The sequence below is a fragment of the Misgurnus anguillicaudatus genome, chromosome 20 (assembly GCF_027580225.2).
Source record: "Misgurnus anguillicaudatus chromosome 20, ASM2758022v2, whole genome shotgun sequence".
Taxonomy (NCBI): Eukaryota; Metazoa; Chordata; class Actinopteri; order Cypriniformes; family Cobitidae; genus Misgurnus; species Misgurnus anguillicaudatus.
This window is the reverse complement of record NC_073356.2, coordinates 29,500,001-29,515,908: the sequence shown is the minus strand read 5'-3', so window position 1 is coordinate 29,515,908 and position 15,908 is coordinate 29,500,001. Positions and strand designations below refer to the sequence as shown.

The following is a 15,908-nucleotide window of genomic DNA, read 5'->3' as shown; positions in this document are numbered from 1 at the left end:
TGGTATTCAAAATATTGCACTGCTATATGACGTAGTGGCGCATTGTCAAAGCGCGCCGCGTGAGACTCAAACACCATATTTGAGACTGTTACGAAATAACTATTTCGCACAAAGAGCAACCTTTTTGGATTATTGCTTAATTTTTCGAGGCAACGACTGAAAGCAGGCCAACACCGACATATTTTTGGGAGAGTATGCAGGGCATAGGACTTTTCTGAAGCCATTTTACCAACGTGCCGCCGTTTCCCCCCACCCTACCCGAACATAAGGTCCTCGCCCACCCTGCCCCTCAAAATGGCGAGTGCTGGTGATGCTTTGACGGTGTCCCACATAAACCCTCGCAAGCTAAATTATTACATTACATTTAGAACATATTTAAAACAAGAGAATGGTGTAAATGTCCTATTTTAAGTGACCTTAACACTCTTAGAAAATAAAATGCATTGTAAAAAATATTGGAGTATTGGAGGTTAAAACCAAATATGGGTAATGTATGGGCAAAAAAAAGTAAAGAACTTAACAGAAAATGAGGAGACAACCTGTAAAAGGAAAACTTTTAAAAATCTTAACATACATTCAGCATAACATTTTCACCTTTTTCTCATGAACATATAAAAAATTGTGTGGTGTGTCATAAAAAAAAACAATTTATCGGTTCTTGGTGTTGAGGATTTTATTTAATAATTAAACATAATAATAATAATTAAATCATTTTGCTGGAAATAATTTATGCAGTTGCCCAATTTCGGCCATAAAATAAACATTTACAACAAGGGTTTTGTACTTTATGGCAAGAAAAATCACAAAATTACTGAAAAAATATAAAATGCTCTATTATTTTTTCCCATAACTTTGGTGAATGTAGCAATGAAAAATGAAACCTTTTTCATTTGTTTATTTTTTGCATTCAAAGAGACACTCACTTAAAAATAAAATCATATTTTGGGTTTAATATCATTTCGGTTTTCTGAAATGCACATTATCTGACTCGAACTGAATCCAAGGTCAGATGAAATGTGAGATAAAGCATTCCAAAATAGACACTAAAATACACACAAGCACACAAATACAGACGCACAAACTGGACACATACACACCTTGACATCAGAAGTCAGCAATATGACATCATCAACACTGGCTTTGACATCTTCATGCGTTTTGTCTTTTCACTATGATTGCATCTGCTTTTTTGCTGACAAAAGTTAGAGTCCACTAGAAAGTCAAATAAAAGCGAAACCAAACATAAAATCACAGAGTAAAAAAAAAGAAAGTTCATGATAATAATAATCAAGAATATGAGTAATATTGATGACTATATTTATATATTTATATATATATGCACATAAATTGCATGTGTACATATTTAAACATTCGGGATAGGCTTTAGTTTTTTCTCTTTTTCTTTTTTAACTTTGATTAAAGATAATAAAAGCTTAAACATTGCAGAGTGATCTAAAGTACTATAGTATGGCCCGATAATCCTCCTCAGCCAGGTCATTCTCAGACATTCCACTACAGCGCTGTCCATATGATGCGCAGACAGCAGAAAAACACACAGTAATCGCTAACAAAAAAGACATTTGTTGTATAATATATAGTTTAACAAGACACGTTTTTACTTCTAAAACCTAACTCAATGGTTAGTTAATAATGCATCGTAGTGTGACACAGAGTGTTAAATCGAAGTAGCTTTTAAGAATTCTCTGTTCTGTACACTCATTGGCATGTAGCCTTTATGTTTCGCACAACCGTGTCCCCAATACTGACACAGAAAAATATATGAAAAAGCCATCAGAACACGGAAGCACAGACACACATGAATTAGTTTCAGAATAGCCCTTGAATTAAATTGTCAACTGTATAACCAAACCCTTTCCCCCCACTGATACAACTTTAAATAGTGAACAGCTCGTTGCGATTTAAGTTCGAAAATGGTTGGCTTCTTTGCTGCATGCCGATAGTTAAACCTCTGCTTGTACATAACAGAAGAACCGTAACCAATTGATAATGTTTGATGCTGTCATACTAAGCTGTCCTTTGATTGGTTAAACATGCAAGTAAGAGGAAGGACTTCAATCAGATTTGATCTATCAAATATAAAGGCGTAGATTGCTTAGTAAAATCGGTCTTCAAATTCCAAATCACTTTTTGCTGATTGCTCCAACGTTTTTGTTCAGATTGCATTAATTTCACTATAATGATCTGATAGCCTTTAAAAGTATTATAAAACAGCCAAAATGTTATCCACAATGCAAAATATCAACAAATTGTGACAATATTCACGTTAACTTCAAGGATTAACTCTCATCCTCCAGTTTCCTTTCATCGTATTCCTTATGAAGAAGCATCTAATATGGCTGATGACATTTGGACTTACATTAACAGTGCAGACTAAAGAGTCAAGTCACAAAGCAAGTGACGTTTTTGACGTCCTTTTTACACTTTCTTCTGCGCAACGGAAGGCCGGTAGTCCTGTCAAAGATGTCACTGGATGGCAAACTCCTCAAGTCACAATCCATTCCCAAGTCTTTCGTTTTGAGAACGGTCAAATCTCCTTGAGGTATTTTAGTGTACTTTTGGAAACCCCCATCCAGCAGTTTCCATTATTTCCCAGTTATTTTACAGTCTCACCTCCATGACATCCACTATGTGCAACCGCAAACATCTGGTGAACTTTGAGTAAACTTTAAAGCAAGATTGTGTTTATCAATTGCAAGTATTTTGTAACTTTTACATCAATGTGATTTGCTGGAATGCTCTTACTAGAGAAATGAGTTGCCCTATACAAATAATTTCGTTTTATATTTGTATCTTCTAAAAACATGTTTGAACAGTGCCGTCAGATCTTTGCCAATTTAGGGATCCACAAATTCAATGGTATAGTTTCATATCCCTCTCTAACCATTCAAGGCTTGTGTAATCATAGGCCTCCTTGCACCCCCTCATCTCAAAGCCTTGTTTCCCTTCCTCATTCTCGTTCTTTATTTCTGAGCTCAAAAGCCTTTTTCAAACTCCAGTCTTTCCTCCCTTTCGGCTAGCGCACCTCACATCTGTCCATCATCTCCTCAGCCTTAATCATTTTTCACACAGTCACTTCATTCTTACTCCCTGTTCTCATTGCCTGACTGCCTCCCCCCACACCCAAGGCACCTCCTCCAGGGAGGAAGTGCAGCTGTTCGATGGTATTCTGACGTTTCGTGGCGAAGGCCATCCGGCGCGCGCTGTGTCCCATCGCTCCTGAACCATGGCCCTCCCCCCAACTCAAAGCCCCGCCGCCGTGACCGGATGACATGGTGGCGGCCGCTTGTTCTTGCTCCCGGCCGGAGCTAGGGTGCGAATTCATTTTAATCATGTGATGGCGGTCGAGTGATGGCGTCACGCATACGTTCTGCTGGGACTGCGCTTTCTGGTGGTGGGTAAGACGGGGCATGTGAGGCACCATCATTCTCTCCTCCAGGCGTTCCGGTGAAACCAGGAGGCGTTCGTGAGACTTGCGTAAAGTCTGCCCGGTGGCGCTCTTGCTGGTAGTCATGGGTTTGTAATATTGATGCTGCTGCTGGTTCTTGGAGAGGCGTGTGAGAGTGTTACCGTCCCCCAGCGCCAGAAGCTGGTCTTGAGACATCACCCGGCGGGGCGGCCTACTCATCGAGTCGAAAGTGGGGTTGTACTGCGTCTGGGGTAAAGGGTAGGGGTTGGGGGTGGAAGCAGCACTTGACACGTGGATTCGGGTGCGTGACGTGTTTAGCGGTAGGGTACCTCTGGCACCCAGCGTAAGGTCACCTCCCCACTGCAGGTGGTGCTGGGAGGAATGGAAGCTGGGTGGAGCATTGTTTTGCCTTCGCTTGGAGGTGTAATATCCGGAATATTCATCTAGGTTTCTCTCTGTATTAAAAAAACTCAATGTTAGTATTTCGAAACAAGATTGAATTTACATATCCGAAAGCCTACGTGACACACAACATTAACCCATATAGCAGTCCACCCCATGTTACAAACACCCACAGAGACCCTAACAGAGCTCTAAAATTTCATACCGCTCTGTTTTGTAGACATGCACTCACCTAGTCTCTTGAGGGAGCTGTAGCGATTGAGCTCTGGTTTCGTTACGGTCTCGTACGATGGAGGTAGCTGAGCGAGGTTGTGGAAGGAGTGAGAGAGGGAGGGATGAAAGCCAGAACTATTGTGCTTGCTAGAGATCAGCGTTCCCATGGAGGCCAGCTGGTTGTTATTCATGCGAGGAACTCGCTCTAAGGAGAAACATGACAGATATCAACAACCGATGTCTTCAAAGCAGATATCCATGTTGGATGACCTAGGTTTGGATTATGTGTTGGGACGTTTGTGGAAAAGCGGTGCAAAGTTCTTTATTCACCTATATGATAACGTTCAGATAAATGATCTCATGTGTACCGATAATAGCCTTATTCTTACTCAGCAGGCACACTTTATTTCGAGCAATTTGCAATACGCTAGGGCAAGTCCCTCTGGAGCAACCTCGGGTTAAGTACTTCAGATTAAATGTAGGTAAGGACACAGCGTGCACCTTTGGGTTAGCAGCACAGTTCTTTAACCATCAACCCCAATTTATCATGACAGACACAGTACTGTATGTGCATAAGAGAAAGATATCATGTGTGTGTAATATATATTTAATGTCTCTTATTGCAATACACATCAGTACTGTGTCTTTTGCTTCTAATCTATAAGTTAAATATCTACATTCATATAAGTAAATATAAATAAATAAATGTGCATAAACATGAAGAAAAATATTTGTATGATATACAAAAGTATTTTTCTCCAAGATTTCGGCTTTACAGTATGGATGCCAACACACTGAAGCTGGTGACCGTTGCAAACAGTTCTGGGTGAAGGACAAACAGTGAGAACACAGATCAGGATAGCGACAGTGGGAAATGTGCAAACAAACTCGATCCAACAACACCAAGCTGAAGCGCAGGCAGCGGCAGACGAACACAGACAGATCTGAAACAAAGCGACCGCCTCCTTCTTACTGTTGCTTACACACAGGCCTGCCATTTCAAGCGGTACATTTGCACACTCGGCCTGAGCTCATTGGCTTACCGATGGTAGCTGTGTGTTTGGGACTGGACCCAGTCTGGAAATTGTGTTTCCCAGCTGAAAGAGAGCAGAGTAAACTGACTCCCAGTTCAAAAAAAGTATGCTAAGCCTTGATGCATGTTTAATATATTAGATCAGGGACTCCATTCCTGATCAAACCGTTGTTTGCACTATTGCGTGACAGTGTTTTTACGTTTTTAATATGAAGTTATCTTTATTTTAGGCCGTTTATATGACCGTTTGATACATTTTGGGGATAAATGTTCATTTTAAAGATTCATTTATCAGAGGCAGGAATATAAAGATGTGGGGAAAATCCCCACCAATCCCCTCCGGCAAATCATTTGCAGACATTTTTATCCAAAGCGGTGCATTACGAGGTATACATTTTATAAGTATGTGTGTTCCCTAGGGATCGAACCCATGATCTTTTGCGCTGCTAACATAATGCTCTTCTAGTTAAGCTAAAGGAGTTTATATATTAAATTATGAAGCTTTCACATTTTGGTGAAAAACTTCTTTAATTGCAACACTTTAAATGTGTTAGTGACAAAGTGACAAAAGATGGGGTAGGTCTCATTATATTTAAAAACGCTGTCAACATTCTACTAAAAAAAATCCAGATAATTTACTCACCACCATGTCATCCAAAATGTTGATGTCTTTCTTTGTTCAGTCGAGAAGAAATTTTGGGGAAAACATTCCAGGATTTTTCTCATTTTAATGGACTTTAATGGACCCCAACACTTAACAGTTTTAATGCAGTATAAAATTGCAGTTTCAAAGGACTCTAAACGATCTCAAACGAGGCATAGGTGTCTTATCTAGCGAAACAATTGTCATTTTTGGAAAAACAAATTTTGCACTTTTGAACCACAACTTCTCGTCTTCCTCCGGTCGTGTGACGCGCCAGCGCCACCTCGCGTAATACGTCGTCACGTCAAGAGGTCACGGATGACGTATAGAAACAATGCCCAAATGTTTACAAGTGTGGAGAAAGAGGACCGTTCCGATGTTGTTGTATGTGGAATGATACTAATTAATGTCTTTGTGTCAGTTTGTTGTTTAAAATGGTCCGCAAATGTGCGTTTCATATATGTAACACGTGACCTTTCCACTGCATTACGCCGGACAGCCGGAGGAAGAAGAGAAGTTGCGGTTTAAAAGTGCATATTTTTTATTTTTCTTGCCAAAAATGACAATCGTTTCGCTAGACGAGACCCTTATGCCTCATTTTGGATTGTTTTTAAACTGCATCAAAACTGTCAAGTGTTGGGGTCCATTAAAATGAGAAAAAAACTGGAATGCTCTCCCCAAAAAACACAACTTCTTCTCGACTAAACAAAGAAAGACATCAACATCCTAAATGACATGGTGGTGAGCAAATAATCTGATTTATTTAAAGAAAATGGACTAATCCTTTAACTTTAATTGTGTCTATGCAAGCAATAAAAATGTAGCAGTTTGGGTAGCAATGTCTGCTTGCAGTTCAAATACGTATACATTTTATCTTGATTTTATTTATCAGATTACTTTACAAAACTATTCTACATTTCTTTTCTACTGATTTAAAAAAAAGCATGCACCCATGCATGCTCGACTAAAAGTCATATCAGAAAAGTAACCCAAAGTGGCACACCAAAGCACCAAAAATGTATTACATCACAATAAAGTCTTTTATTAAATAGATTTTTGGAGCTTTGGTGTGTCGACTAACATGAGGAAGAAAATCTTTGGTGCATGATGATTATTCAAACTGCATCCCTTCCATTTATCACTAACAGTTTGTGATGTTAACACATAAAAGCCAAAACAGAGAATTTAATTAAAAAATATCTTTTTTTAATATATGAAGAGTTTCGTTGCAAAACGAGATAAATCCATTTTTAAACATTTTTGTCAAAACATGTTTATTATTATGGTATCATGTTATTATTTTGTTTTATGGTGCTACTTAGCTGTATTTTTTAAGTTATGAAGGTTTAAATCAAAACAAACCAACTGCAGTTGCATTGAAATTAATTGGAATGCACAACCTAAAAACGAGATTTCAGAACAATTAAAAAAACGGTGGTTATCTCGTTTTGCAACGAAACTCTTCATATATGCATGGAAAAAAACTAAAATTTGACTGAAAATCAGGTATGATTAATATTATTGGCTCATTTTATTCACTGGTCCATGGCAATTCCTCATTTAAAAATGTTTCCTGTCTCTCGTATTATTGTGTAATGGCCGGCATATGAGCTTCAGCTCTTTAGATGTTATGTTTTACCGTATTTCCATTTATGTAGTGAATTACAGTGCATTCAAGGTTTACATTTATCAGTCATGGTATGTCTGGTCAGATTATGATGGGCTTTTGCCTCTGAAGCAAAATAACACTGACTCATTTCTGACAAATCGTCAGTTCAACATTACCTCATTCGCTCGGGCTTGTCAATTTGTCAACTAATTCTTGCCTCCAGTCTTAATGTGCTGTTAATTCAACAATTGTGCCTTAGCCTTGCATTGGCGAGCTCCTCAATGCCTACAGTGTTGCTTTGTTTTCTATATTTACAACTTCACACTCATTCTATCATTATTATACACACATTACCTACTATTTTACTCTCGTGTGTGGGGGGCGGATATGATATACTCACTTCGGTTATCTTTGCTCTGGAGTACGGGAGTGTACAGGTTTTTGGACGGCCAGCCCAGCGTGCCTTCGCTGGATGTGGCGGTCGTGAGGACTGTGGTGTTGTTCCTCTCTCCCTGTTGAACAGGACTTGACTGGTGACGTAGGATGTCCACCAACACTCTAAGAAGTGAACGTAAAGGGTGAGCATGTCAAACAGAATCAGTGATTCGCGAAAGTGCGAAAGAGTGTGACATCACAATTGCTACCAATCCTTCTAACTCACCTAGGCATGTTGATGTCTCTGTTTCTCGGTCTTCGAGACAGTTTATGAAAGGCCACTTTAACCCCAATGGCCACGGTAATGGTAAACGAGATGACTCCCCCGATGACGTAAGCCGTGTTGTTGCTCTGTTGCTGCAGCGGGTCGAAATCTGGGTCGAGTCGGACCGGAGGATGGGTGATGGGTGTCGTTGTGACGGCCCAGTCGGGCGAGCGATAGTTGTGGCAGGAGTCTTGGTCTAAACGACTGCGCTGGTGCTCGCAGCAGAAGCGGTAGTGGCAGGTGCCACAGCAGTAGATGTAGGTGCCCCTGGTGCAGTTGAAAGTGTTGTCATATTGTCCCATCACGTCATAGTAACCTTGGCACACATCTACGTCCACCAGTCGGCGAGGAGGAGGTGCCACCTGGGCAGCGCCCAGAGGGGGCTTCAGGGCGTCTGCCGTCACGTTACGGGGTAGACTAAGCTGAGGCAGGGGTTTTGGGGGGATCTCGGCAGCTTCTGGCTCTGCTGCCATGGCAGCGGCTTCCTTGCCCCGTGCATCGGGCTGAGGAAGAGGGACCTTGCGCCCTCGTCCGCACAGCAGAACCAGAACCGGCCCCCCGTTTACAGAGGAGCGCTCCGAGGTAATAGTCACCGTGGAGACCACAGGGCCCAAAAGAAGGAAAAATAAGAGGGCCGCAGGTGGCATCTTGATGCAGGGGTTGTCTTCTATTAAAAATGAAAAATGTGTTGCCGTCGTACAAAAGACTTCCTAGAAAGAGGTGACGTAGTAAATCAACAGTCTATCAAAAGTTGCAGGTCAGTGTGGCAATATATACGTTATGCAGACAAGTTAATCTCTCTTTCACGTGTGCATACACTAGTATGCAAATTATTCAATATGCAAAATGCACATCCAAGTGCGGGAGTCAAGGGTAAAGAAAAAGCATGAGGCTCTCAGGGCGTAAACATTTCTGAGGAAATGATCAACAACAATGAGGTAAATCTATAAATATGCTATATACATTTTATGCTTGTTTGAGCGTAATGGGCTTAATAATGCAATAACTTGGAATGTCGTAAAACTTTCGATTTGGCACAAAACTATGGAGGAAAAGAAAGAAATATTTTTGGCCTGTAAACAAATGAACTGATCTATGGCACTAATTCGTTCAAGACTCAATCTGAGTTCATTTTACAGGGAACATGTAAACATTTCGGTTCGAGTGTAAACTTTATATCAAAGTCTAGACTGTCTTCACAAATGTTCTCTAGTCTGGTTGGCACTTCAGTTGTCTTAAACAAGTCTATAGAAAGAAACGGTATATTAATACCACGGAAACAGTTTCTACTATTTAGCTATTCGCCTCGTGACTTGTAAACAATTGTCATCGTCAGCTCCGAGAACTGACGTTGGCTTGTAAACAAATCTCAGTTGGTTGGCGCTTTAGGCTTTGACGTCAATACGAACGACTGCGAGACTAACAAGAACACCTTTCAAGCGCCAATGTCATTGAGGTTCTGTTGTGCAGTCCAAAGATTCAGGCTAACAGTGTCGGTTTGAGAGAAGTTTACACGGAAAAATACTAAGTACTTCATTTTTTAAGTTTCAGAAGGAAGTCATTGAGGCTAGAGAAAGCATGCCAAAGCAATGAAAGAACCACTTTAAAGAGTTCACAAACCAAACCTCAAAACGGGGAAGAGCTGATATTTTTTTCTAAATGTGGCACCATGGGACAAAGGCTCATTACGAAGGCTTTGGAAGAGTGTAGTCAGTTAGGGCACTCACGAAGTGTAACAAGCAGCAGGTGTATTGGTTCCTGGTTTGACAAAAAGTCGTCCCAGAAAGGAAGTAGAGAGAAGAGAGGAAACGAAAGGAAGGTCTGAGTCGAGGGGAGGGTCTATGTATGTTGGACCCTCTTGCGAGAGTGTCTCTGCTCTGGATTTAGCTCAACCCAACAGAATAAAACAAACGGGGGCTTGGGCCCGGTTCTGGCAGGACAGCATGGTTGAGCCCAATGAACAGGCATGAACAAATCGGGATTCATCCGTCAATGTGGAACACCTGGGACAAGCAAACACAATAATGTCTCTCTCTACAAACAAACCTATTCTAAGCGTTAAAAAGTATCTCTTCAAGTAGTGGAACTTCAATTGTGTCCCACTGGCAACACAGTAAACGTGTCAATGGCTCGCTGGTGTATATGGCAAAATACGGCACGACGCTGGCACGACTATCTAACCCACCCACCTCGAAAATTATACCTGGACGTTCTCATGCACCTGCTTCTCTACAGCGATAGAGCCGAAGCATCACAACGATGACAGGGATTGACGTCAGTATGGCTTGATGAAAAATATGGCTTCAGTATTTAACCCTTTAGAGATAAGAGACCGTTACTTCTCATAGGGGTTTTGCTGCATGTTCTAAATGTGCAGAGTTTGTGGCTAGGGATGAGGAAAAGGAGGGAGGAGTGATCGAAAGGGTTTTTCAAGATGGATGACTAAAGAGATTTGATGGAAAAGAGGAACGTGACAACTAATCAAAGAATTAGCAGCAGCTCACTTTGGAAAGTTTAATGAGGCTTTTGCCAGCCATCGGTAAGCCCGTCCATCCATCGATCAATCGATCAGGAGGCTCTCACTTAGACTAATGCATTACCAACATCTACTCTTACATAAAGCATGTTTAACCAATAACGCACAAACCTTCCTATTGTGGAGTGCAAAAGTCACTCTTTGTATTCGACGGAAACAAAGTGGGATTCGTTTTTGCTAAAAAAAAAAAAAACTTTTACATGCTATTGTACTAAAGAATCAGGAATTAATGTCGGTGTGGATCGTGGTTGAAAAGTTATCTAAGCTTGTATAGATGCAAAGATGAAAATGTTTTGCTTCTGGGTTGGCACAGTTAGTTTTTTTGGCACTGGTTTTGGTAGCAAAAAGACGAAGACAAAATCTTCAATCTGTGCAAATCAACATCCTTTCAAAAAGCCCCTGGCTCACAAAAACAATGATAGTTCATGTAGTTTAGAAAGACCATTTGTAATCCCGGCTGGGACTGCAATCTATTTCATCCGACTGATGGCTCTTCGTCTTGGCTTCTGTTTTCCTTTGTTAGTCTTGGAGTTTCACTGTAACACAGAAGGAAGTTGAGAATTAATCAATCTCCTGAACTTCTCCCTATGTGGGGGATATTTCCATCTTGACATTTTAGACACAGCACAATGCCCTACGGCATAAAGGCAAACAAATTGATCCAATACATATGTTGCATGCACTGATGATGTCATCAACATATTTCACAACATCTATACTAATTCAACTCCAACCTTTTTTCTGAGTATTTATGTAGGGCTGTCACAATGATTAAATAATCGTCTCATCGCGATTGTTTGACCTCATCGTGATGATTTCAGATCACCGCAATGATTGCATATCTCTATAAAAAACACAAGGGGGAGCTGCAGCGCCAGTATAAACGAGACTGTATCAAATTATTTTTAAATGTGTGTTATGTGTATTAATATTTACTGCCAGGTAAACCTTGCAAAAGATTTTATTTAAATAATCACAACAAATGTGAAAAAAAATCATAAACAAAGAAAAAAATGTATGAGAATTAAATGTCAAAGCAATAAAATAGACAATTAATCGCCTCAATTTTTAGGTTATTAACCGTCAGCCAAATTTCATAACCGTAACAGCCCTATTTTAACTCATACTACATATAACTTTTGAGATGTTTAAAAAAAGTAAAACTTCTCTACACACTACTATTTCCTGCCAAAATAACTATATCATGATTTGCACAGTTACTGTTATATAAAACTACGCACATTGTGATATTTTGGTCATGCTCCAGGGTAAAATTACGATCGCATTTGGGTAAACCAATCCATAATGCACACAATTGTGCATTTGCATACGGCATATACGTTTGCCCTTACAATAAACACAATGGTAAGCTACGACAGCTGTTCTAAACCTAAGTTTCTGAAATCAGATCCAATCGCATGAGTGTGAATCACATCATCCTTCACAATCAAAAAAGGTGTAAAGCAATGCAATATGCGCACCATATTTCATGCACATAGCAGCGCAACCTCAGCTTTCACACGTACTACTGAGTCACACGACTGACTAACAAACATTGTATTTCTCGCCATCACACACACACACACACTACACTCACATGTTAGTGATTTACAATACGGCAAATGTAAAACACCACAAATCTGAAAGGTTTTCAATGGGATGTTGAGAACACATTTAGCCTCGATGCGTTCAAAGAGATGAAGCTTTTGAGGTAAGGATGCAGGCAGATAGGAAGCGGGGGGTGACACTGTCACAGATGTGTGGAGTGTGGGGGGTTGGCAGGGTAGAAAGGGACCCTGTTGAGAGGAAAGGAAGGATGCTGAAATGGGGGAGGATAGGACTCTGGGACCCTTGCGGGAGATGGATGAGCGCAACGCAAGCCTACGCACCTTTAAATGACCTCTGACTGCAAACTTTACAGTGTGGTTTATTGACTGGCTACCCTCACCGAGTCGCATCTTCTGGGTTGCCATCGGCAACGCCTCGCGTTGCCAATGATGTGAAGCGGAGAGACAAGGTCCAAGGAGCGAGCTTGCGGACGTGCACTACAGCATCCGCAGATACACACTGAACTCGCTCTCGTACCCTTGATGTGTCGTAAGGCATCGAGGTCTTGTTGGTGGCCTGACAACCCACTTCTCTCCTCTCTATGCCGTTTTCTCATGCTCTCTTTATTTTTCTCAATCTATTTGTTAGTGCGTGGGTCGAACTTGTTCTCTTATAATAGCTGTGCTGCAGTGAGAGTTGAGCTGGAGATAGACCACCTGGCTTAGTTTGTTTGTTTCATCCCCTCTTGCGATAAATATCCGCTTATGTTTTCTAACAAGCAATGCACAGGACGTATAGCCTCCAGTATACCTCTTTAGTCATTTCTTTATCCCTCCATCCATCTTCATCATTAACTTGAGCATGTGTCCCATCCACAAACAGGTGCAAGTGACAGATATGCAAAATGCTGGGGGTTAACCAATGCTGGGTAAATATTGAACAGAACACACTGCTGGGCTAAAAAAGACCCAGTGCTGGGTTGTTTTAAGTTTACAACCCAGCATTGGGTATGAGTTAAAAACAACCAAGCATAGCCTATTATTTTTTTAAGTGTTCCAACTTACAAACAAGCACGCACTAAAACCGAGAGATAGGGCATGGAGGGATTAAGATGCAGATCAGCAGGCCTTGCACGAGCAAATGAAAGTGTAAATCTGGTCAGGATTTTAAGTATGTTAGTCAGCAACAAGTCTATACGTAGTAACATACAGCGTCGTCGCCATTTACGCATGATGGAGAACAAAAGAAACAGATGTTGACATGCATTAGTTAGGCTATTTAATACTTTTTCCGCAGAGAATTGGTTTATTTTAAAGGCAACAAATGAATGTAGATGTTGACGATGCGCCACAGTTATAAGTGAGATTGGTACACGTACACACAAACAGACAGACTAAATGCAGCTATAGCATCATCATGGCAGATCTATGGGAGGAAATTAAAATTCATGTGGTGGAGGACACACGCTGTGCATGCTGCGGTGACATTTATACTCGTAGATTTAATCTCATTTTCGTCATGCACATATTTTCTTTCAGTTATAAACAATAACGCACAAAAACGCCGCATAAGAAAAGCTGTGATGGAGCGCGCGACCTATGTGTATGCGAGCCCCGCGCACGTTGCAGCATCAGCACCAGCATATCGGACAAAATGAAGGCACGTCTTACCTGCGTGTGTGTGCTTGTGTCAACAGCTGTCCGCTTCACATCTGCGAAAAACGAAGCCGATATTGAAAAATAGCCGTGTGTTTAAAGTTATCGTTGCTTGATGTCAAACCAAACGAGACGATGCAGCACGCGAGAAGGCGATGCAATATTCACAGAGATGGGGTCTTGCGTTTACAGCTCTTGGTTGGTAGAAAAAGACGCAGTTTTGTGGCATTGGCGATCTTCTTCAAAAAACAAACGCTTTCTGCCAAGCAGAATAAATGAACGCTTTCAAAATATGATTATCATTCAGTTATAAGGTGAAACGAATACGTGGAGGTCTCAGAATCAGTCAATATACTGGCAAAAATATCAATCATGCGTAACTTACTGTCCTGAAACGCATATCACTCCGTGGTTCCAGATAAAAAATAAGATTGTTGAAAGAAAACGCTCTATTGACTATGCACAGTCCGTGTGTCGCCAAAATTTAAGCACAAACGGCGGATTAATTAGACGCGCCCGGTAATATCCGATCCCTTCGCGATTTCAATGACCGTATCTGCTCTATTATTCGGCTTTCAATACAGATTCAATGGGCTCCACACATCGCTAATAAAGATCTACCGCCGCTCCACTGAAACGCGAGGAAAAGCAATTGCTCCCACAAAGGTCCGCTTCGCTCAGTTTACATCAATTGATTGGCGCGAGCAGACGCTCGCACGTGGTCTCATTTGCTAAATGTTGGAAATGTTCTGCCAATCGCTGGCACGCGTTATTGGCCGGGAACGTCTTTTCTCCTCTTGTTGGACCTATTGGGGTTAGGGAATATATAGAAAATGACGCGCGTGCGAAGGAAAAAGGCAGGCACGCGCTTTAAGCGCGCGAGAATCCAGCATTTGTGACTTAAGCACGAGTCTCCACGAATCTCTTTCTGTGTTTAGCATAGCTTATTACTTTCTTGAATATTTACGAGCATTTTTTGTTGTGTTAAGACTAAAGATGTAGGCTTCATGCTTCTCCGTTGCGCCGTTGGTTGCTGTGGCAACCACAGCATCTCGTGATACCTAATAAAGGATTTGCGCAGTTTCAGAGAGTGTGATGTCTTTCTCTCCAAGGTTGACAAGTGACTGTTGCTATTCTCGACATCCATGTATTTCTTATTTAGTGACCCCCAAAGTATTTGCACCCTAAAAATACACTTACAACGAATGAACAAAATATCAAACCAATTTGGATTTATTTCTAAAGAAAGATAAAAGCGCAGGTTTCAAAGAAAATATTTTGAAACTACCATCTAAACTAAATTCAAGGATAACTGCATTTAACGTTTCTGTTAACAAGGCAAAACAAGATACATTGAAAAATTAGATTTACAGCAGCAATTTGCTGTAACTTAGTGTAGATTTAAATGTTTATTATTTACTGGCAAGTGTTTGTTTAAAGATAAATGAACATTAAACATTTACAAGATCTTTACAGGAAAAAAACTATAAAAAGTACAGCATTATGCAAAGCATTTATGGGAACCAAAATCAGAAACAAAACTGCAAAAGGTTAATGAGGATTTCTGGTTCCCAGTGCTTTTTATTATGTATAAAGAAAAATACTTGTTAATGTTTACTATTAATTTTTCTTTGATAAACTGTTGCCAATAAATTAGATGAATATAAATCTACAGTAAGTTACTGGCAAACTCCTGCATAACGACAGCAATTTCATTGCTCAAAGGGGACATATCATAAAAATCTGACTTTTTCCATGTTTAAGTGCTATAATTGGGTCCCCAGTGCTTCTATCAGCGTACAAAATGTGAAAAAGATCAACCCAGTAACTTAGTTTTCTCAGCAAGCATGTGAAAAAAATAAGTCATTGAAAATTGTCTCCCCTTATGATGTCAGAAGGGGATAATACTGCCCATTAATCTGCAATATCCAACCATAACACTGCCATTTAGTGCAGAGCAGGTATGTGTGGGTTAATGTATAAACAATCCGCACCCGACCGACATTTTCAACTAGCCCGGCCGCAACTCGGACCAAAAAAAAATTTAAAATAAATATTGTACCCGATTCGCTCCCTGGCCCAATTTTTTTTTAAAGTAGTCATTGTTTAAAATACTTAATTGGCATCTTTATTTCAAACAAC

General features: G+C 40.5%; 1 protein-coding gene across 4 annotated transcripts; it reads right to left on the bottom strand.

The window, feature by feature from the left end:
- Nucleotides 1-880: 880 nt before the first annotated feature.
- On the bottom strand, nt 881-14,667 carry shisa7b (shisa family member 7). 4 transcript variants are annotated; one of them, XM_073858479.1, is made up of 7 exons: nt 14,152-14,665; nt 13,782-14,025; nt 7,989-11,099; nt 7,728-7,885; nt 5,086-5,139; nt 4,062-4,247; nt 881-3,882 (listed from the first exon to the last, which is right to left on the bottom strand). In XM_073858479.1, the coding sequence occupies exons 3-7, from the start codon at nt 8,672-8,674 to the stop codon at nt 3,083-3,085; spliced, it is 1,884 nt and encodes a 627-aa protein (XP_073714580.1). In that variant the 5' UTR covers nt 8,675-11,099; nt 13,782-14,025; nt 14,152-14,665; the 3' UTR covers nt 881-3,082. The 4 variants fall into 4 exon arrangements, with proteins under 4 accessions (XP_073714580.1, XP_055076657.2, XP_073714581.1 ...); XM_055220682.2 differs by having other exon boundaries at nt 13,782-14,665; XM_073858480.1 differs by lacking the exon at nt 13,782-14,025.
- Between the last annotated feature and the right edge of the window lie 1,241 nt (nt 14,668-15,908).

Excerpts from the sequence above, each read along its gene's own strand:
- shisa7b (XM_055220682.2), bottom strand. The coding sequence starts at position 8,674 with ATGCCACCTGCGGCCCTCTTATTTTTCCTTCTTTTGGGCCCTGTGGTC. Across the intron at positions 4,248-5,085 it reads CAAACACACAGCTACCATCG|AGCGAGTTCCTCGCATGAAT; the intron begins GTAAGCCAATGA and ends GTTTCTCCTTAG. Across the intron at positions 3,883-4,061 it reads CAGCTCCCTCAAGAGACTAG|AGAGAAACCTAGATGAATAT; the intron begins GTGAGTGCATGT and ends TTTTTAATACAG.